At 42.4% G+C, this 24,502-nt stretch overlaps 1 protein-coding gene across 1 annotated transcript; it reads left to right on the top strand.

The window, feature by feature from the left end:
* Window positions 1-15,370: 15,370 nt before the first annotated feature.
* Window positions 15,371-18,168, top strand: LOC143803674 (protein kinase C delta type-like). The gene is made up of 5 exons (XM_077281452.1): window positions 15,371-15,763; window positions 16,622-16,872; window positions 17,571-17,633; window positions 17,801-18,046; window positions 18,132-18,168. The coding sequence occupies exons 1-5, from the start codon at window positions 15,497-15,499 to the stop codon at window positions 18,166-18,168; spliced, it is 864 nt and encodes a 287-aa protein (XP_077137567.1). The 5' UTR covers window positions 15,371-15,496.
* Window positions 18,169-24,502: the final 6,334 nt, after the last annotated feature.

The following is a 24,502-nucleotide window of genomic DNA, read 5'->3' as shown; positions in this document are numbered from 1 at the left end:
GCTGATGTTCCTGGATCCAGGAGCCTGGAGACAGAGGAGGCCTGCGGCTGAAACTAGAGTGTTCTTAATTCTACCTACCCTGTCCTGGACGTGGGGCCACTTTAGTGGGAAATCTGTAATCCAGTCACTGACCTGGGACCACATCTGTGGGGATATCTGCCATCCAGTGCTAAGCACGGCTCTCCCAGTGGGAAATCTTTCAACCAGTCTATAAAGTGGGACCACATTTGTGGGGATCTGACAACTGGGGATAGATACGATACACTGCTGGGGTTATTGATCAACCAGTCTTTGAAGGGGGGGGAACATTTTTGTGGTGATCTTTGAAAACTAGTGCTGGACTCGGCCACCCTGTGAAAGCTACCAACCAGTACCAGATCAGATATAGGATTACCCACTTACGCTACAATCCAAAATGAGTAGTAACAATTCAAGGAAAACCTCCTTTAAAAATACCCCATCAAGAATCCCCATACTCCCCCCTCCTGATCTCAACAAGACCATAAACCCACGCAGAGCCTCTTCCAGTGACTCCATTAACCTAATTGATAAGGAGAGAGAGAGAGAGAGAGAGAGAGAGAGAGAGAGAGATATCAAGGTCGAGATCGCCGAGAACCCCTGCTAAAAGTGACTCACAAATTGGTTCCAACAAGATGGATTCGTCCACCTCAGCCAAAAGGAATGTGCCAGGTTCATGGGGGGAAAAAATATTCTTCCCTCCAAGGAGCATCAGTTGATGAATCTGAGGATATATCCCCCAACGTGAGCCTAGAAAAGAGTAGACCCAAACTCTCAGGTGATTCATTGGAGGACTCACCCTGCCAACCCTCTAATAATGCAGAACTCCTGTTACTTAAACTAGCAGAAAAATTCAACAAAGACATGAATTTAAATCTTGAGAAGCAAACAAGGGTTTGGGAGGGGAAAATGGAAGCAATCTCTAAAAAATTAGAAAACCACGAGGAAAGAATTGGGGCCCTTGAGCATTCCTCTAAAATACATGAAGAAGAAAACAGTTTCAGAATTACGCCGGCTGAGGACAAAAGTGGCGGACCTCGAGGACCGTAGTAGGCGGAACAATGTTAAAATTCGGGGTATCCCAGAAAGCATAACAAACAACAAGTTGCTTGAATATGTACAAAATGTCTTCAAAAAAACAATCCATCCCTTTCCAAACAGGACCTGTTAATTGACAGAATTCATAGACTTCCCAGGCCACCCAAAATCTCACCCGATCTCCCAAGAGACAATCCTCAGAATCCATTTTTTCCACGTTAAAGAAATGGTTCAAAATTATCTAAAACAGGAAAAAGGATTCCCGGAGCCATTTACCCATCTCAAATTATATGCTGACCTATCAAAAGACACCATTGAAGGCAGGAAAGCCTACAAAAAGGTCACTGCAGCACTAAGGGATCGGGAAATTACGTACAAATGGGGATTCCCTTTAAAGCTGCTGATTAAGTGGAAGGAGAAAGTTATCCCTATTAACTCCCCTGAAGGGGAAAAATTCATTGCCTCCGTTTACACTCCCCGCCAAACAAAGGCAAATCATAGGGAAAATGCTACATGAAGAGTCCTTGGTCATTTGGGGAGTCATCTTTACTATTTCACATGTTGAAACTTGTGTATTTTTGATCTAGCCTATTAAGGTGATAAGTTTGCTACACCGCTCATTAACTGTTGACTGTGTTTGTCGGTTTATTTTGGTTCCCCGACCCGGAGGATGTTCCTCTTCGCTTGGAGCTCTCACAAACTTTCCCCCGTTCAAGAAGGAATTCGCCGTTGATTCCTCCTCTGAGGAGACAAGAAGACGGAGAATACCTCTCTTCAAGTTACTAAAATCAAGTATCAAGTGTTGCGTAAATATACCATTTAACTGTTTTTTTTTTCACAGGTTACACTTTCTCTCTACTGTTTACAGGTTTCAGGAATCCCACAAAAGACCAGTCCCCTAATCAGCACTAATTCCTCACTAAGAATACTTTAAACATTTTCAAATATGGCAATCTCTTTAATGACGTATAATGTCAGAGGCCTAAACACCCCCCAAAAAAGATTTAGCATCAAAAGAGAACTATTAAAATCTAAAATGGATATTATGTGTATCCAAGAGACCAAATTTAGGAGGGGTGACCATCCTAGATTCGATGATAGGAGATTTGTGCACACATACGAATCTTGTGGTCAAAGAAAGAAGGCAGGGGTTATGACATTAATAAGCAATAACGTGCAGTTTGAGTTCCTAGAGGAGATCGTGGACGAGGGGGGGACACTTCCACATTCTAATCTGCAACATTAACAATCAAATATTCACAATAGTTAACACCTACGCCCCAACAAGGGACATATCCGATTCCTTAACAAATTAATAAAAACGGTGGCAAAGGTTAGGAAGGGAGAACTGATCATAGCAGGTGACTTCAACGTGGTCCCGGACGGGCACATGGATTCTACGGCAAAAAATAGACACAAATCCCTTAATCTAAACGATTGGCTATTCCAAAATGAATTTTATGACGTATATAGATGCCTAAATACTACATCAAAAGAATTTACCCACTACTCAGATATCTACCACGCTTCCAGGATAGACCTTATTATTTGTGACGTTTTTTCCCTGACAAGATTTAGCAACATTAACATTCTCGCTAAGACTATCTCTGACCATGCTCTGGTCACTGCTGAGCTAATCCTTGGTCCTCCCTCAAGGAAACAATTCTTATGGAAAAGCAACATACTCCTCATCAACAATCCACTCCATAAGGAAATCATAAACAAAGCAATAAAAAACTACTTTGAGGAAAATAGCTCAGAATCAACAAACCCATTTACTTTATGGAATGCTCATACGGCAGTGATTAGGGGCATAATGATGCAGATATCGGCAAGGGAAAAGAGGTCAAACAGAGCTTCAGGCCCTAATTAGATCCAAAGAAATGGCTCAATTAAATTCTATATCCCCCTCATCAAATACTCACTCCGAAATAATTAATCTTAGACAGGAACTCAGAACCCTCATATTTTCATTCTATGACGCAGCGGTCAAATCCTCCAAGTTTAAAAACTACTCCTCGTTGAACAAACCCACAAGACACATGATGTGTAGGTTGAAAAAGCAGAGAATTGCAAACACCATCAACAAAATTAAATCCCCAACAGGATCCCTGCTGCATCACCCTCAGGATGTGGTAGATGAGTTTGCCCTGTTTTACTCTAAACTTTATAATCTCAAAGCAGACCCTAACCTTCCCCAACCCAACCAACTAAATACCTCTACATTTCTAAACGCCCTTTCCCTACCAAAATTATCAGAGGAAGATCTCTCGGACCTTAATGCCCCATTCGACAGAAGAGGTTCTGGGGGCGATGGGAGAATTAAAACATTTTAAGTCTCCGGGGCCAGATGGCTTCATAAATGAGTACTACAGGACATTTAAAGAATTGCTTGCTCCCTCTCTCAAGAATATTCAATGAAGCGGCCAAACTAGGTTCATTTCCTCGAGAGATGCTAGAGGCCACAATAATACTAATCCTGAAGGGCAAGGGGGACATGTCCAATATCGCAAACTATAGGCCGATCTCACTGGTCAACTCAGACATTAAAATCTACGCCAAATTACTAGCAAACAGGATTAATGGTTTTCTGCCCAAAATTGTTGACAAGGACCAGATTGGCTTTGTCAGGAACAGGCAGTCGGTGGATGGCACCAGAAGGATTATCGATATTATAAAAATAATAAACTCAAAAAAATGTTCCTTCTGTGGTCATCTCACTGGATGCCGAAAAGGCCTTTGATAGGCTCAGTTGGGACTATTTGAGGTCCACCTTGCAACATTTTGGCTTTAACGCACAAAGCATGTCCGCTATTATGGCCCTTTACTCAAAACCCTCAGCAAGAATTTTCTCCAACAACCACTTATCATCCCCTTTCGACATATCGAATGGTACCCGTCAGGGGTGTCCCCTCTCCCCCTTGCTCTTCGCATTAGCGATGGAACCACTAGCCCAAAGCATCAGAGAGGACTCGGACATTTCAGGATTTCAAACACCCTCTAAAAATTACAAAATCGGTCTGTTTGCAGACGATGTAATCCTAACACTGACTAACCCTATGACCTCCATCCCCAGAGTACGAGGAGTGATTGAGACATTTTCTAGCATCTCCTACTTTAAGATAAATAAGGCTAAATCCCAAATTCTTCAGTTTAACCTTAATTCCAGACAAATTGAAGAGATTAAAAAAAACAAACGCCATGGAGTTGGGCAGAGGAGGATATCACCTATTTAGGTATCAAAATTACCAGAGACCTCAACACATTAATAGCAAGCAACAAATCTAGATTTGCTGACTAAATATTTCACTCGAACTAGGATTTTTTTCCGGCAAAGACCTGACATGGTGGGGAAGGAATTTGGCTGTCAAGTGTTTTACTTTACCAAAAATCCTCTATATATATATTATATATATATATATATATATATATATATATATATATATATATATATATATTTTATTTTTTTTTCAGATCTATCCCTGTCCCTATCCCCACCCCATACTTGAATAATATCCAAAAGCTAATAAACACATATTTGGAGGAATAAGAGAGCTAGGGTGGACAAGGGAGTACTATATAAAAACAAACACTCAGGAGGCATGGGTCTTCCAAATATAATCGCGCACTACAATGCTAATATAATAAAACAGAGTTACTCCTGGTGGGCCACAGATGACACCCCTGCATGGGTAGACTTAGAAACCTTCATAAACTTAAACCAAGCGCCAAAAGACCTAATTATTAAGCAACATCTAAAATCTAAAAACTGGAGCCATAGATCACACCCGGTATTCATGGCGTCATGTGATGCATGGCGTGAATTTGCCAACCTGAACACCAAGCCAAATAAATTTAAAACACCTGGAAACCTGCCCTTATCCTTTGTCTTTAGTACATATAATGAAATAATCAACCCCATTTGGGCAAATCACCAAATTCTGAAACTCAGGGATATTTTCGATGGAAAAAATTTCCTTCCCTTTAAATCACTAAGATACTTTTGCCGTTCCGTCCTCAGCCTTCTGGGATTACCAGATAGTAAAAGACCAAGTCAAAAAATTTATCGCAAATAAACCATCATTTTCAGAACCTTCTGCTAACCTGCTGTGTAACCCAGGCCATAGCATCTTCTGGAGCTATAGGTATATTTATGGGTGGTTTAGCAAGAATATGGTCTTTACCAAAACTGCTTCCATGATTAAGTGGGAGGGAGACCTTAAAATTACATTCCAGACGGAAGAGTGGGAGGAGGCGCTTTCTTACACTTACTCGTCCACGGTCTCCTTAACCCTGCAAGAGTCCTTCTTTAAGATGATATCTAGGTGGTATCTAACCCCTTCAAGGCTATTCGCCATAAATGATAGCATCTCTCCTGACTGCTGGAGGAACTGTGGGAAGAGGGGAAACATACTCCATATTTTCTGGCAATGCCCTAAACTGAAGCCATTGTGGCGAGGAATCTCCAACATTATAAACACTTTAGCAAAAGGGAAGATTGTCCTCTCCCCTCAACTAGCACTGCTGTCCATAGGTATTGATCGTATTAACCCCTCCCTTAGGCCCATTGTGGCACATATTCTCCTCGTAACTAAAAATTCCATTGCATTTCACTGGAAAAAACCATGCCCTCCTACAACGCAAGAAATTATTGACTTGGTCTCCCTACATAAGTCTTACGAATATAAATTTTCCATTGCCAATGCAGGTTTTAAAAAATTTGCCATCAAATGGCATCGCTGGTTAGAGATTTATCCCTAATATATCTGGTCATACATGTGGGTTCTTGGTAGTTACAGACTGTTGATATATGTTAAACTTACATTGTTTATTTCTTCTACTACATAAAATACGAGAGTTATTGATTTTCCTAACTAATAAAATCAGGAGGTATTCAGTTTTCTAGGTTGCTACACCAACATTACCTGCTACTGTTTGTACCAACTACTGATTGTTATATAAATATTCACCTATAAAAGTTGTTATAGTTGTGTAAACTATCTACGCTGCGTACGTAGATCATATTTGTCTTCTTACCTTGTTCTTGTCCCTTCCCCTACATCCTCATGTGCCACCCCTTTTCCCTGGCCCCTTGACCCTCACCACCTCCTCCCCTTTCGTGTTATGTCTCGTGTTACGTCTTGACATGTTTGAGAAAAATTTTCAATAAAAATTATTTGAATGAAACTAGAGTGTTCTGCACCACATGTATAGCACATGGGACACTGATTAATTGTAGGGTGCCAGGGTGTGGGAACGCAGCAGCCCCTCGTCCATGACCATCACCCTGTGCACCTTACATCCCATTCACCTGTATATGACAAAGCCACCAGAATGGCCACTAATGATACATTGACATGGGGGACACATAAGCAATTTACCAGAATGACACAGCCAAATCGCACCAACGCTCTACAGGGGCACTGAGTTACACCCACCTAACATAATATTCATGGCATAGATAGGTCATCAGTTTTAAAAATGGGCATCAAAGTGGGCACCAAAGGCATTTAACCCATAAAACCATCAGTTCCTTATTCAAATCTGTGAAAATGGGCTGTTTGCCCACTTTGATGCCAGTTCTGGTGCCCAGAACCCATTGGGGCCAGGCTGGATGTACCTGTTTTTGATGTAGGGCTCCCTGTCCTATATGTATGCACTGTGGTATCAGTGGCCCAAAGGCATTTAACCCCTTAAAAACATCAGTTACTTATTCGAATCTGTGAAAATTGACTGTCTGCCCACTTTGATGCCAGTCCTGATTCCCAGAACCTATTTGGGCCAGGCTGGAGATAACTGGTTATGATGTGGGGCGCCCTGTTCTATATGTCTGCAGTGTGACATCAGTGGCCCAAAGGCATTTAACCCTTTCAGCGCTCTTTGGTGCCCACTTTTGTGCCAGTTTTATTGTTTTGTAGCCGTTTTTTGGATGTTTCTTCTAAATATTCCAAAACTTGCAAATGTTCCTATCGGAGAGTGGCTTCGTGATCCTGCCTTGCAAATGGAGCCAAAGTTGTTGCTACGAGAGCTTGGTATGTAATCTGTGAATTAATGGTTCATATTTATAGAGAGATGGGTTTTCAGTACATGAATATCTTTCTGTGGTCACCTTCAGCCCTGAATAGACTGAATGACAAGACACCATTGATTCTTTCCCACCATTGGATGTACTGGTGGCATATGTTGGGAGCGGGCTCAGGAGATGAACCTGCACTGTACTCTGCAGGTGTCGTCTGTGTAATACAGTCACCGCCTGTGCGAACAGCAGCAACCAGAGCTAGCTAGGCTGCTGCTGATGTGACCACCTGAATGCTGCTGGCACTCTCACAGCTGTAGAAAAATATAACTTCCATGGCGCAATCATTGTGGTGCTCATTACACCCCATCCCAAATGATCACAGGTTCAGTCCCTGATGGGGCACTGAAAATAATGAAAGTTTAATAACAAGCTCAAGAAAAATCCTAACAAATATTTTTTTTTATTATCATCTCCCAGAATGAATCAAAATCTAAGACTCTTCGACCCATACATTACATGTTAGAATTGCCATTTTCATGTCTCCTCAACATCCCAAAAAAGCGATCAAGATGGTGTGAAACTACAGGAATGCACAACAAAAATATGTAGAATGGAGAGTCCTCAGTGGTTGACACCTTATAATGGCTAACTGAAAAGGTAACAAATGCAAGCTTTTGAGACTACACAGGTCTCTTCATCAGGCATAGAATAATAGAAATTCTGAAAGAATCACATGTTTATGCACAACATAGCACAGAAATATTGCCATAGATAAGACAGGTGACATGAAGCAGAATTACCATTATTTGAGTGATAAACAATTATGTCCATAAATATTGGATCAGTTCGTAGATCAGGAGTCTGAATGTTTTATTGTCCTCTGATTGGGGTCTGGTTCTATGTTATGATGCCCCCACACGGTCTGAGGAGCAAATGTCTTAATTGATGTAAAAAGACAGTGAGAGATTAAACAAAAAATAAATAAAATGTAAAAAAAAAAAAAAAACACAAAAAGCGCATACAAGTCACAAAAAAACAGTTTTGCCACTAAAAACACAGCCTATGTGTTAAAATAAATATAAACACACATAATTGGTGAATTGGTGTAATCGCCTCCGGAACTATTTGAACTATAAAACTTCACATCAGTTATTCTATACAGAGAACATGGTAAAAAAAATTAAGAGAAAACATGCCAAAATTGAACTTTTTCATTATATTGACAAAAAAAAACTGAATAAAAATGGATAAAAAAGTCATATGTAAAAAAAATGGTGCAAATGACAATGCCAAATAGTCCCCCAAAAAAATTAAAATGTTAAAACTCTCAGAACATGGCGATGCAAAAAAAAATTCATATTTGTAAAATATTGTTTTAAGTGTGTAAAAGTAGCAAAGCATAAAAAAATATACAGCTTTGGAAAAAAAAAAAAAAAAAAAAAATCAAGAGACTAACACATCAAAACCCTGTCATGACAGCCCAGTTGTCATGCAGCTGCAGTGCAGTACAGCGCAACCTCCACCAGGGGGAGCTTGGTAGAGAAGCGAGACTGCACTCACAGAGCAGCTGAACAAACGCCACCTAGTGGTGAGAGAGAGGTCAGGATAGCCAAGTCAGAACACAAGATAGCACTACAGTACAAAATGATTAGACAGAATGGATAGTCAGGACATAGCAAGGGATCAGTAAACCAGGATGGGCAAAATACGGTACAATAGGGACAAGCTGAAACAGAGTCAAAACGCCAAGCCAGGAGGTCAGAAACAGGGAGTCAAGCAGATCTACAGACATACAAAGAGACACTGGCAAAGGGCAGGCAGGGGGAGATAACATACACAGGACAAGTCAGGGTTCACAGCAGGACAAATCAAGAGCTTCCAGAGTCAGGTACACACGCCAAAGACAGAGCTATAGCTGACACCACCCTCAGGATACCTGGGAGCTAAATAGCAAACCCGAGCCCAAAATGAGGCAGAGCAAAGTTAACCCTAGACATGATCCACTCAGAGAATGAGCAGACAGGACTAAACTCCGGACTGGATCATGACACCAGTCTCCAGACCTGAAAACCATTGAAACCTCTGGAATGTAATCAAAAGGATGATGGATATTCACAAGCCATTAAACAAAGAAGAACAGATTACATTTTTGCGCCAGGAGCAGTGTGAAAGACTGGTGGAAAGCATGCCAGGACGCATGAAAGCTGTGATTAAAAATCAAGGTTATTCCACAAAATATTGATTTCTGAACTCCTCCTGAGTTAAAACTTTGGATAGTTGTTTCTAAATGATTATGAACGTGTTTTCTTTGCATTATTTCAGGTCTGGAAGCACTGGATTTTTTTTTTATTTTGACCATTTTTCTTTGTCAGAAAAAAAAAATTAGTGCTTGGAAATTCGGAGACGTTGTCAGAATGAACAATTTACATTTTACTCAAATATTTACCTATAAAGAGAAAAATCAGACAAACTGAATATTTTGCAGTGGTCTCTAAGGCTACTTTCACACTAGCATTAACTGCATTCCGTCACAATGCGTCGTTTTGCCGAAAAAACGCATCCTGCAAAAGTGTTTGCAGGATGCGTTTTTTCACCATTAATTAACATTAAGCGACGCATTGTGACGGATTGCCACACGTCGCACCCGTCGTGCGACGGATGCGTCGTGCAGTGGCGGACCGTCGGGAGCAAAAAACGCTACATGTAACGTTTTTTGTTCACGACGGTCCGCTTTTTCCGACCGCGCATGCGCGGCCGGAACTCCGCCCCCACCTCCCCGAACTTCCCCGCACCTCACAATGGGGCAGCGGATGCGCTGGAAAAATGCATCCGCTGCCCCCGTTGTGCGGCGGAGACAACGCTAGCGTCGGGAACGTCGGCCCGACGCACAGCGACGGGCCGAGCCCGACGCTAGTGTGAAAGTAGCCTTAATTTTTTCCAGAGCTGTATAAATCGAGTGTTGCTGTAGTCGTACTAACCCAAACAAATCTATCTTGTAATAGTCACTGCACAAAAAAATGTAAAAACAATAACTGAATTGCTGGCTTTTGTTTATTCTGTGTCTGACAAATATGAATAAAAAGTGATAAAAAAATGTTATATGCCCGAATATGGTGCCAAAAAAATCTACAACTTGTCTCTCAAAAAATAAGCCTCATACAGCTGTGTTGGCCAAAAAATAAAAAAGACATAGCTCTCACAATTAGTGATGGGCGAATCCGTGGATGTTCGGGTCCGGCGGGTTCAGCCGAGCATTTAAAAAAAGTTTTGTCTGGGCACCAGAGCAGTACGCGAACCCAACCTGGACCCTATTCAGATTAGGTACAGGTTGAAAACCACTTATTGCACACATGGATTATGCCGTGGGGCAGTATGTCATACTGGTGAGAGATATGGTTGGTTTTTATTTTTCTTTTTTACAGGGCTTCAGTGGTATATGGGCGTTAGGTGAGTATTATTGTTTATTATTTCCTCTATTTTCTGGTTTCTTACAGGGGAAGAGGGCTTCAATGAAATGGGTGTAAGGTGAGTATAACTGTTTTTTTTTTTAATAAAACAGTAAACGGTGTGCACTTTTATTTAAAATAAAGGACTTTATTCTGGCTGTGTGTTTAATTACAATCTGGCAATGGGTTTAGTAATGGATGGGCGTCTGATTTGTGGGTTGGATGTCAGGGGCCATAAAACAGCTGACATCAACCCCACAAATATTAACCCCACTTCCCACCGCCATCTAATAGGTGTGGCTTTTCTGGGGCGGCTGCGGGCTGCTATTTTTAACCAGGGGGGCGGGGGAATATCAATGGCCCCTACCAGCCTGAGAATACCAGCCCACAGCTGTCTGCTTTAGCCTGGCTGGTTGTCAAAAATAGGGTGGACACCGCTGTTTTTTAAAAATTATTTAAATAATTTTGAAAAAAGTGGCGTGGGGACCCCTCTATTCTTTATAGCCTGCCATGATAAAGCTGATAGCTGAGGGTTCCAGCCCACACCTGTCAGTTTTGCCTCCCTGGTTATCAAAAATAGAGGGGAACCCAAGCCGGTTTTATTTATTTATTTTTAGCACAGACATCGGCTGATGAATAGTCCCATCAGTCGCCGCCTGCTTTTCCTATTATTAGAGGTAGCAGGAGTAGGCTGATGGGAGCAGATGGGGGTTCTACCTTGTATGGTGGCACAATGTGTGGGGCGCTACAATGTATAGAGGCGCTACAATGTATGGTCACTAAACTGGCATATTTGTAATTCTCCAGAATAAAGCCTGGCATGGATGTTACAAAATAATCACTGCAGCTGTACATGAATTGATTGAGAGGTGCAGTTTTGTACAATGGGGTCACTTTTAGTATTTTTTTCTGCTGTTCTAGCACCTTAGGGGCTCTACTTTTCTGTCACCTGAAAACTTTTCTAGCAAAATCTGTGCTCTAAAAGCCAAAGTGTGCTCTGTTCTTCTCAGCCCTGACATGTGGCCTAACCGTGGTTTCTGACAACATATGGGGCATGACCACCACATTTGGGTGAAATTGTACAGTACCTTTTTGGGTCCGGTTTCACCCATTAACCTTCGTGTATCATACATTTTTTTACCACTAAAATGTTATATTTCCAAGTTCCAATATTATAAAATCCTGTGACGCACCTGTGGATTCAAAACTCTCACTGCACCCCTAGATTAAGTCCTTAAGCAGTGAAATATACAATGGGGGATCACTTGGGGGGTTTCCACTAATCTGGCACTTTAGGGACTTGGCTAATGGCACTCACAATCTGCGTTCTAAAAGCCAAGTTTCGCTCCTTCCCATCCAATCCCTGCCATGTGCTCAAACAGTAGTGTTCAACTACATATGGGGTACTGCCACGTTTAGAAAAATTGCATAATTTCTGGAAGAAACTATAGTGCAGAGTTCATAGAAGAAGCCCACAGAACCTTCAGGATCTGAAAAGTATTTTTGTGGAAGAATGGGCCAAAATGATATCTGAGCAATGCCTGCAACTAGTTTCTCCATACAGGAAGCGTCTTGAAGCTGTCATCACCAATAAAGGCTTATATACAAAGCATTAAATACATTTCAGTAAGCGTGTTCAATACTTTTTTCCTGAATAGATTTGATTGCTTTGCCTGTGTGGATTGAATGGGTTGTTACTGACATCTGGTGAGAATTTCATGTTAATAGTAAGATGAGCGAACATTTCAATGTTCAGTTACGATTGCCAAGTTTGCAATATTCACCAATTAATTTGTCGAATATTCGCCAAACATAGCAGAACGCCATTCATGTCAATGGCAGGCAAAAACACACGCATGCACAACATCTTATAACAGCCCCAAATGCATCCAAAACACATCAAATGAGGGACAGACACCAGGAAAGTGGCCTCAATTCACCCACAGTACAAATTTTAGCATGTCACTGCAGCAATCAGCCAGGTATGAGGGTCTGGGACAGCATTTACAGCTTTCAATTGAACATCACAGTAAGACGAGGTGGGTGAGGGAGCGGTGCAGGGCCCCATTGCTGGGAGCCCTGATACCACATGCAACGCTTCTACCTGCTTTCATGCTGAGCCACACTCAGGTGGCACAAATATCAGTTTTGTAGACTACCAATGTGAGAAAAATGTAAGGATAGTAACACAAGTAGTTGAGTCCAAGGAAGTGGAAGCCTGACTGTTTTGGAGGCCTACTGTTACTGGCAAAACGTATGAAGGAGACCCAACCAGGAGTGTTCACATTTCCAAAAATTATTGGCAGACAATACCAAAGTGGCATCAATTTCAAAACAGTATAGATAGTATAATACAACCGACGGGTCTTCCACTACACCCAATCCAGCAGATAGACACCCAACCAGGAGTGTTCACATTTAAACAAATGAGGGCCTTACACCACAGAATTGGCATCAATTTCAAAACAAAAGAAATAGTATAATAGGGACTGACAGGTTTTCCACTACACCCAATACAGCAGATGGACACCCAACCAGGAGTGTTCACATTTCCAAAAATTACTGGCAGACACCACCAAAGTGGCATCAATTTTACCACAGTAGAAACAGTATAATAAGGACTGACAGGTCTTCCACTACACCCAGGGCCGGCTTTAGGCAAAGTGGGGCCCCAGGCAAAGTTTAAAATGGGGTCCCAAATGCTAATATATTGCACATCACTCAGAAGAATTTCGGTTGTATTTACATGCGCTGAGTTCAGGCCGCTAAACGAGTGTGATCGACAATACTGAAGTCATTCAACGACTGTTTCCCGGCCTCTTTCCACCGTCTGAGAAAGAATGATGGGAATCGAACAATCACTAATAGATCAATCTGTCCCCATAATGTTACATGTTACACCGGCGATGTGCTGCTGAGAACAATGATTTTTGTTCCGGCATAAACAATCCAATCACTTGATGAATATGCAGCATTTTACTTGTTTAGTATAATACACCGCATAGTCCTCCACATATTATAATGTGCACCACAGTCCTCCATATTGTATAATAAACTCCTCAGTCCTCCATATATATACACTTCCCATAGTCTTCCATATAGTATAATACACTCCTCATAGTCCTCCATATAATAAAATACACTGCTCAGTCCTCCATATAGTATAATACACTCCTCATAGTCCTCCATATAGCATAACACACTCCTCATAGTGCTCCATATGGTATAATGCACCGCCATAGTCATCCATGTAGTACAATTCACTTCCCATAGTATAATGCACCACATAGTTCTTCATATAGTATAATGTATTCCCCATAGTCCTCGATACAGTATACTGTAGCCCACATATAGTATAATGCAGCCACTCCACAGAGTATAATCTAACCCCCCACAGAATATAATGCAGCCCCCCTCATGTAGTATAATGTAGTCCCCTCTCATAGAGTATGATGCAATCACCCCTCATAGAATATAAATAAAATACAGCCCCCATAGAATATAATGTAGCACCGAATAGAATATAATACAGCTCACCTCCCCATAGAATATAATGTAGCCCCATCAAAGAGTATGATGCAATCATCCCTCATAAAATCTAATACAGCCCCCCACAGAATATAATGTAGCCCACCACAGAATACAATACAGCCCACCTCTGCATAGTATATAATGCAGCCCCCATAGTATATAACACAGTCTCTCCCATAGAATATAATATACCCCCATAGTATATAGCACAGCCCGCATAGTATATAGCACAGCCTGCATAGTATATAGCACAGGCTGCATACTATATAGCACAGCCCGCATAGTATACAACAGCCCGCAAAGTATATAGCACAGCCTGCATTGTATATAGCACAGCCTGCATAGTATATAGCACAGTCCTGTCTTATAAGTGTCTGGGCGGCTGTGGTTGGTGCTGCCCAGGAAGTTGATCGTCAATAGATTAGGAAACTGACAGGCTCCATGGATGGATCTTAAGATTCTTATTGAATAGAAGGGCGGCTATATTACTACATTGTGCAAAAATCCAAAAAGAAGTTAAACCGCACCCCATGTCCATACAGCCTCTATGTGCATGTTGGCAAACGTCAATACCAGGGGGTCCAACCCGGCTACAAGTCCATATCCAAAATAGAAAAAAGACAGCGCCACAATGGACAGTGATAATAATCTTACGTTTTTAATCTGCCTCCTGCGGCGACGTTTCGGTCCAATGACCTTTATCAAGCACTTACTACATTGGTCACTGATATTATTTTTGAAACGTCAGAAATATATTTTGTACATACTGAGTTGTTCGGTTATTATTCTTATTGTAACATAACAGATGAAAATAAACAACTGAGTTGGAAAATACATATTTTTTTATTTAGTTGCCCAATAATTCTGCATTTGTTGTTAATCTCCTAAGAAATACAAAACCCTCACTTTTACTTTCCTAGATATTCAGATTTTATAATTATTACCTTTTGCATTGACTGACTGATTGTAGTTGTTTAATAATAGAATTAATCATCAATAATCAGTGTATAATGCAATAGAAAAATAATCTACAACTACGGCATATAAAAAGTGGCATCTTATAATGAGATGAAAAGAAGAAAAAAATCTGTAATATAGAAGGATTACATAGGTAAGGGGAAGAGCCAGAAAATTATTAGTATTATTTTTTTATATGACTTTTATATTATTCCTGATGTATATGAGAATAAATTTTTAAAAAACATCACTAACAGTTGCCATGAAGTTCTCTGCCGTTCCTCTGGACCCTAAACTGCCACCCATGATGCCCACATCACAGTGTATAGGGCAGAGCAGGGCCAGGAGCCGCTGCCTGGCAGGAGCCACCTGAGGGTTCCGTCACCTCTGACCTCTGGTCACCTGCACACGACCAACTGCCGTTTACTTTCAACTGTCGGCTGAAGTGATTGGACCGAGGTCTACAGGCGGGAAGAGATTACGGAGAATGGCGACTACTGGACGAGGAGAAGAGAGCGAGAAGAGGAGCGAGGAGAAGGGGAGCGAGGAGAAGAGAAGCGAGGAGAAGCGGAAGAGAGAAGAGGACAGCGTGACCGGATTCAAGAAGATCACGAAGAAGAGGAAACGAGACAACGGATTGGAGGAGCCATCACCTGGATGCAGCGGAGACCCTGGATCATCCGGCCCCTATGCCAGGCTTAACATCGCCCGCTTCAACATCCACCAGGTCCTAGGTAGAGGCGCCATCGGCAAAGTAAGGCCTACATATTTTTGTATTTATTTGAAAGCTTATATCTGTGTTATATCCCCATGCATTGTTTACTGTTATCAGCCATGTCTTGCTTTATTATTGCTCATTGTAGTGTTTTTCTGTGAGATGAAGTATAAGACATCACCATAGTTAGGGCTAGTGCTACTATAATGTGGTATTCTTCTATACTGGAGGGTTGATCTCAGGGGTCACAGCTGTAGAGGGCAGGGGACATTAATGTTTTACATGTCATTGTCCATATTGGCTCCTATCAGGCTGCCATATTGTGCATACATTTGTCTCTGTTTTTATTAAATCTAGATAATCAATGATATTTGGACCATACTAATGCCAAATCAAAGAATAACAGTTGGTGCTGATAGTACTCTATGTAGAGGGGGGGCTAAATGCAAAACTCCTCCCTCCCCCATTCCTCTTACATAGAATATTATTGGCACCAACTGTCATCTCCTCTCAGTAATGTAACAATCTGTCTTCACTGAATGTAGATTTTTACCAGGAATTAGAGAATTTTTAAAACTGAAAATCAGTCATGGCAAAGAAAGAAGCAGATTTCTCTTTAAAAAAAAATGTATTACAAAAATTGCTTAATTTTCATGTGTATTATTTATTAAAAAAAAAATTTAAATGAGGATTATGCTCTAAGACCTCTCCATAGCCCATCCATGGAGCAGGCAGTGCATTGTGCTGATAGATAGATAGATCTGCTCCTCTACATGGTCCTGGTCACCAGCAGACTGAGCGACCACTCAGTTTTCCCATATGACTTGTGCACTATAAAATCCAGATCCTTCCCTCCCAGCAGACACCTTCTAAGTATTCTCCATTTGTGTTTTTCAGGTGGTCCTGGCATCTGTCCCCGGGTGTAACAACAATGTGGCCGTCAAAATGATCAGCAAAAGGGACAATGAGGACACCATCATGAGAGAGTGGCGGATACTCCTGGCGGCCAGAGACTGCCCATTCCTTTGCCACCTCTACGCCGCACACCAGTCTCAGCACAGGGCATATTTAATCACGGAGTATCTGTCCGGTGGCAGCCTGGAGGATTTGATCAGGATGTGCGGCTGCCTGAACATCGGCAATGTGAGGTGAGAAAGGGGAAAATGTACCTAAAACAGAGCTAAGGAGATGGGAAAAAACTGACGTCGGGGTGCAGCTAAGGGAGGGCTGGCAGGGCATATATTTAGGATGCTGGATGCAGGAGGTGGGGTGCCATGGTATTTGGGGATTGCTAGAGAAGGATTTCATGACATTGATTTTACACTCTGATTACCTAGGTTAATACGATTAATCCCCAATCCCCACAGTTTTAAGCGTGCCCTAAAACCGCATTTGTTCAGACTGGCCTACCACCTCAAAGCATTAACCTAACTATCCCTGTATGGCCTATTAAAGAAAAAAAAAAAAAAAACACATAATCAGGTTCCTTGCATCGTGTTCTCATACACTTTATGCAGTCAATAGCCTCTGTGTCTGTACTGCTACATACTTAGGCTGTTAACTGGTTCATGCAGCTTTACATGAACACCCGAGCCTTACACTATGGCTGGTCCAAATAACTAAAGCAATTGTTACCATCCACCTCTCGTGTCCCTCCTTTTCCTCATAGTTTGTAAGCTTGCGAGCAGGGCCCTCATTCCTCCTGGTATCTATTTTGAACTGTGATTTCTGTTATGCTGTAATGTCTATTGTCTGTACAAATCCCCTCTATAAGTTGTAAAGCGCTGCGGAATATGTTGGCGCTATATAAATAAAAATTATTATTATTATATTATCTCTCCATCAGATTCTACACAGCAGAGATGGTATGTGGTCTCCAGTTCCTCCACGGACACAACATCGTCCACCGGTAAGCAGAACTTTCCTCCTTCTCTCTGTCCCCTTTACATGCCGTAGATATGGCCCCCGGCTTCCCTGCTGTCCTGCCACCTATTCTACCGGATCTTCTAGTGACCCATTTTCCATCTATTGTATCACTGGACAGATTTCTTATTTTGTTTTCTTCTTTCATTGCAGAGACATAAAGCCGGATAACATCATGTTGGATGCAGATGGCCACATCCGTATCATCGACCTTGGGCTTGCCCAAGATGGCGTCTCCTCCTCCAAAAACATCTCTGGAGTGACGGGCACTTTCCATTACATGGCCCCTGAGGTGCATCGTAGAAAACGGTATGGCGCAGCAGTGGACTGGTGGAGCCTGGGGATTGTGGTGTCCAGGATGGCAGCAGGACGATCCCCATTTTTCAACTTCCCCGTCAAGCAAATGGCTTTCAAAGCCATCATCAACGAGAAGCCAAAATTTCCATCTTGGCTTGATGCTGACGCGAAACATCTCATCAAGAAGCTGCTGCGCAAAGACCCTCAGACACACCTGGGTGTGAGCGGGAACATCCGAGAACATCCATTCTTTACCACCATCGGCTGGAAGGATCTTGAGGTAAGGAGAGCAGAGTCTCCATTTACACCATTCAGGCCAGTTCTGGAGAACCATCATCTGCAGGGGCCGGAGCATACAGTCCTTCACCCGTGGCCGGATTTACGTACGTGTCATCAAGCTGGACCCGGTAAGTATCTCCTCCTCTGTGTAATAATCATCGTCCATCTTGTATTTTTTCACTTTTTCTGACAGTGACTTTATGTTTCTATTTTCCTTAGGTGGATGAAAAGATCTGGACTGTGAAAGAATCCACGACCATCTGGTGAGTGACCGCTGTACACACAGGACACCTATATATCAGTACATTGCATCTGATGATACATTGCGGAATGGTTCATTATAAACACCATTCCCCTAATGTAACACACGATCAGGTAGACAGAAGATTTCATGTCTTCCCTCTTATGTCTTTCAGGATGAGCCTGTACCAACTGCCCGGAACTTCATGCCTCCTGACCAATGCCTCACGTCTCTGCTGCTGTACGTCACCTCGGCTGCCCTTCAACGTCATCTCTCTCTATACCATCTTCATGCCGGACCACTGCCATTGCTGCCCCAGACCCTTGACCTCCTGGGCTGGCATCTAACATCCCTCCAGCTCGAAGATCTTCTACCCCAGGAGCGGCCTGTGCTAAGTTTCCATCTGGTGAGTTCAGGAACAATAGTCGCACTTTTCAGTCCTGGGGCCACTGAGCAGCAGCATGTAAGGAGTGGCCATTATCCCTGAGCTCACCGTAGCACAGGCCTGGTAAGTATCGCACCCATCACACAACACCCATACTACAGGATAAGTGCAGGTCCCCATACTACATCATCAGTACAGGCACACACATAGCACACAGTACATATCAGCACATAGATGTAGAACATAGATCGGCTTCTGATCCTGGGATTTAATCTGATCGCCATACTTGGGGTCAGGAAGGAATTTTTCCCAGTAATATGAGGACAATTGGCCCATTCCTCATAGGGGGTTTTCGCCTTCCTCTGGATCTACAAGGCCTTAAATAGGCTTAGTATAAAAGATTAATAAGTAGAATCACACACTAGTAGCATAAAAGAAAGTTATAGTAAAATAAAATTTTCTTTGTTTAATAGAAAAATTAGTTCCCAAAAATATAAATGATAATTAGTACATGTAAATAAAAATTATTTTTATTTTTTTCACATGACAGTTACATTACACAGCTCAGGTAGATTACACAGGTTAGGTACATTACACAGGTTAGCTACATTACACAGGTTAGGTATCGGCCTTTGATCTTGGGATTCATTCTGATCGCCATATTTGGGGTCAGGAAGGAATTTTCCCCCCTGACATGAGGATAAATGGCCGATTCCTCACAGGGGGTTTTCGCCTTCCTCTGGATCAACACGGCCGATAAATACATTTAGTGTGATAGGTTAATAAAGAGACTCTTACTTTGGTAGTAGAGCAAAAAAGGTACAAAATTATAATAATATTGTTGAAAAAATGTTATTTGAGACAGAGACATAATCAAATCCAAACACACAAAAATGATTTATATAGTTTGTTTTTTTATTTGCACTTACATTTCACAGGTTCGGTATCAGCTCTTGATCCTGGGATTTATTCTGACCGCTATACTTTATTTGGGGTCAGGAAGGAATTTTCCCCCCACAAATATAAAAGTAAATTAGTCCAAAAATAGAAATTACTTTTATACTTTTATATAAAATTTATTTATATAATAAACATGTATATAATAATAATAATAATAATAATAATATAATATTATTTTTAAATAATATATATTTTTAAATTAAACTTACGTATACACATTAGCTATGGGCCCTTGATCCTGGGATTTATTCTGACCGCCATACTTTATTTGGGGTCAGGAAGGAATTTTCCCCCCTTATATGAGGATAATTGGCCCATTCCTCACAGGGGGTTTTCGCCTTCCTCTGGACCAACAAGGCCCATAAATAGGTTTAGTCTGATAGATGAATAATTTACACATATGCATGACATATAATATAATAATAACCTCATCTTTAAATAAAATCTTTTTCCCCCCTATACCTTTGTGTTGTCTTTACTCCATTGCTTGAGCATGTAGTCATTATTATATTGCCCCCGATGTCTTGTGAGCACATATGTGGCGCCCCAGGGTCCTGGTCATCACAGTAGCATTGTTTTCCTTATGGGGAGAGTGATGTTACGTTTGGAAGCGATGAAAGACAACCATCACCAGGTAATCACAATGCACACAACATGTTCACACTCCAGGCCACAAGGGGAGCTTTTGATTCTATTACTAGGTGACTCCCCTATATATATTGTGGTTTGGAGGGAAAGAGAGGTCAGATTGTCAGAGAGACAGAAGGGAGCAGACCGACATGGAGTGTCAGAAGGTCTGAAGGGGTCCTGTAGTCTGAAATACTACAGCCACTGGAGAAAGAGATATACAGAAGGAAAGGACATCGTTCAGTGAGCGTGCAGGAGAGCGAAGCACAGGTGAGTGACATCAGGGGAGACCAGCTGCGAATGAACTATCTCCCTCTGAAGCGCAGATTACCGATAGCCTGAACACCGAGGTTGTAAGGGACTCTAAGACACATAGCAGAACAGCTGAATTGCAAGTTATCTGTCCGCCACTCACACCTGAAGACACAGTAACACATAGAGCCCGGGGCTGATAGAGTCCCTGCAAAATGGTTCGAGCTACCAGTCATACAGGTATTGTCCTATCCTATATGGGGGACAGAGAGAACTGTGAGGAGTGAGACCTTATCTGAAGCCATAGGCAGTAAGGGACTACAACACCACCGCACTAGAGGAAGGCTTTTAACTCCACCTGGTAAAGGGGACTCTGGATTCGCTTCCAAGCTGGCCAGACTCTGCCTGTCCTGTGATCTGGTGCTCTGGACTGTGACTGCCTGAAGTCTTCAGTAAACCAGGTAAAGAGACTGCAAACCTGTGTCCTCATTCTTTACTGCGCCATTCACCATCTTCCATCTACACACCGGGAGCCCTGGAGATATACTTCACCTGTGGGATGTTATACCATCTAGCTGCCATAACATCACCCCAGAGGACCCCTTAAAACAGTGTCAGTCCCCACTGACTGAATAAACCTAAACTTTATTCAATTTCCCCTTTTACATGGGCGCCCAGGGCCACGGACTGGGTCGCCACCGTGACATCCCCCTGTGATCACCGGACCCGGTTCCGAGTACCCCACGGCCCTGGCGGGCTACTCACATTCAGCAGTGTCCTCCACACTCCAGGCCTCACGGCCTCAACACATCATGGTGTCTGGATTGTACCACTAATTATCAAATTATCACCTATGCCCTAGGTAAGTGATAATGTGTCACCAAAGACCCCCTTTAATCTACTGTTGTAAGTGGCTGCGACTGTTCTGTACTGCACAGCACTGCAAGTTTAGACGTGTCTGCTCTTGGCATTGGCAGTGGTGTCCCTCTAAGGGTGTGACAGGGGCAGTCATATGCCTCTCAAAACAGTGTTTATGAAAAGTGTGTGATTTTATTGTATTTTTGTAATTGTATTAAAATGTGGAACTGCATAGAGTTTCATAGGCACTAATGTACTCAGTTAACGTAATGTATTGTGATTAATGTATAATGCTATATATGTGTAGCATATCGAGGGAAGTACAAGATTACGTTTTCAGTATCAAGCATAGGATAGGGCTCAGAGTTTAGATTAGGAAAGATAAAGTTGTGGACATATTAGATATAGGAAGTGGGTTTGCAGGTTAGTATACAGTTAATATGGTTGGGGTCAGCCCCAGCCAATAGAGGGGACAGGGTCAGTTAATAAGGAGGAACACTTACTGGTTTTACTGAGACAGATGAGAGATTAAATCTGAGATAAAATATTAGCAGAAGTTCAAGGCCAGAGGGCTGGAGGGCACGAGAAGTATGGACTATTTTTCAGTATGAGAACTTCGGCATCTGTCCTCAGCGGACATTCCTGCAATGTTCGGGCCCTACAGCCCGAACTAGGTACTGGGAAGCATGCCTTATTCCCTTCCAACAAGTGGAAGCCAGGCAAGAAAACGATTAGGGAGACAGGACAGGACCCATAGAAACTGTGAAGCTGGACGAAGTATCCCTAGGGTCATAGATACCAGTGAGAAAAGCTCAAGCAGAAGAAATAGAGAACGTGGAAATGTACTGTGCTGTAACTGCAAATGACCTCAAGATGCTAAGTAAAGTTGAACTGTTTGTTAAGTGGGCATCTCCTGATTTGTGTGCTGATGTTCCTGGATCCAGGAGCCTGGAGACAGAGGAGGCCTGCGGCTGAAACTAGAGTGTTCTGCACCACATGTATAGCACATGGGACACTGATTAATTGTAGGGTGCCAGGGTGTGGGAACACAGCAGCCCCTCGTCCATGACCATCACCCTGTGCACCTTACATCCCATTCACCTGTATATGACAAAGCCACCAGAATGGCCACTAATGATACATTGACATGGGGGACACATAAGCAATATGCAATTTACCAGAATGACACAGCCAAATCGCACCAACGCTCTACAGGGGCACTGAGTTACACCCACCTATCATAATATTCATGGCATAGATAGGTCATCAGTTTTAAAAATGGGCATCAAAGTGGGCACCAAAGGCATTTAACCCATAAAAACATCAGTTACTTATTCAAATCTGTGAAAATGGGACATTTGCCCACTTTTATGCCAGTTCTGGTGCCCAGAACCCATTTGGGCCAGACTGGAGGGACCTGGGTTGAATGCAGGGCATCACTATCTGTGTATTTTAAGTGTCAGATCACCGGCCCAAAGTCATTTAACCTCTTAAAACTATCAGTTACTTATTCAAATCTGTGAAAATGGGCTGTTTGCCCATTTTGATGCCAGTTCTGGTGCCCAGAACCCATTTGGGCCAGGTTGGAAGGACTGGGTTTTGATGTGGGGCTCCCTGTCCTATATGTATGCACTGTGGTATCAGGGGACCAAAGGCATTTAACCCCTTAAAAACATCAGTTACTTATTCAAATCCGTGAAAATGGGCCGTTTGCCCACTTTGATGCCAGTTCTGGTGCCCAGGACCTATTTGAGCCAGACTGGAGGGACCTGGGTTTGATGCAGGGAACCAATATCTGTGTATTTTAAGTGTCAGATCAGTGGCCCAAAGGCATTTAACCCCTTAAAACCATCAGTTACTTATTCAAATCTGTGAATATGGGCTGTTTGCCCACTTTGATGCCAGTTCTGATGCCCAGAACCTATTTGGGCCAGGTTGGAAGGACCTGGTTTTGATGTGGGGCTCCCTGGTCTATATGTATGCTCTGTGGTATCAGTGGCCCAAAGGCATTTAACCCCTTAAAACATCACTTTTTCAAATCTGTGAAAATGGGCCGTTTGCCCACTTTGATGCCAGTTCTGGTGCCCAGAACCCATTTGGGCCAGGCTGGAGGGACCTGTTTGATGCAGGGCATCAGTATCTGTGTATTTTAAGTGTCAGATCAGTGGCTCAAAGGCATTTAACCCCTTAAAAACATCAGTTACTTATTCAAATGTGTGAAAATTGACTGTCTGCCCACTTTGATGCCAGTTCTGATGCCCAGAACCTATTTGGGCCAGGCTAACTGGTTTTGATGTGGGGCGCCCTGTTCTATATGCCTGCAGTGTGAAATCAGTGGCCCAAAGGCATGTAACCCTTTTTTCAGCGCTCTTTGGTGCCCACTTTTGTGCCAGTTTTATTGTTTTTGTAGCCGTTTTTAAGTGTATTCACATCAGGGCACCTCGCTGCATTGCGTTTTATGATTGTGATGCTTATTTTTTGTTGTTAAACCTACAAAAAACAGAAAAAAAATTGCAGAACAAGAAACCAACTTCAGCCTCGTTAGTGGAAACACCACCAGGGACAGGCAAACATAGCAGAAGATGCATGAAAGCCCCCGAGAAGGGAGAATCACAGGAGACCTAGGGATTGCTATTCATGCTGTTTTCTGCTATACATTGTGGTGTGTAGGATAAACACCACCAATGAGTGTCCTCATCTTTCCATTCTCACTCTCTTCACTCCTATGACCACAGATGAAGACAGAGACACGTGTACAGAGAAGCAGGGCTACAGTGCTGCCAAGAGGGAGCCACGCTGGTTTCCATTTCTGGAGAAAGACCACAGACATTTTCGTGTTATGTTCTATCACTAATCATTCTCCTCTGTAAAATTTGCCCTCTTTAGAAATGGCGCTGTGTGGCTTGTCTTCCGGTTTAGATCACGTGATACCTGCGCCTGACGACACCTTCGGCCC

Source organism: Ranitomeya variabilis, chromosome 2 (genome assembly GCF_051348905.1).
Source record: "Ranitomeya variabilis isolate aRanVar5 chromosome 2, aRanVar5.hap1, whole genome shotgun sequence".
Lineage (NCBI taxonomy): Eukaryota > Metazoa > Chordata > Amphibia > Anura > Dendrobatidae > Ranitomeya > Ranitomeya variabilis.
Note: the sequence above shows the minus strand (reverse complement) of the source record. Positions and strands in the feature narration are given on the sequence as shown.

Excerpts from the sequence above, each read along its gene's own strand:
- LOC143803674 (XM_077281452.1), top strand. The coding sequence starts at position 15,497 with ATGGCGACTACTGGACGAGGAGAAGAGAGCGAGAAGAGGAGCGAGGAG. Across the intron at positions 16,873-17,570 it reads CTGAACATCGGCAATGTGAG|ATTCTACACAGCAGAGATGG; the intron begins GTGAGAAAGGGG and ends TCTCTCCATCAG. Across the intron at positions 18,047-18,131 it reads TTTTTCAACTTCCCCGTCAA|CTGCTGCGCAAAGACCCTCA; the intron begins GCAAATGGCTTT and ends CTCATCAAGAAG.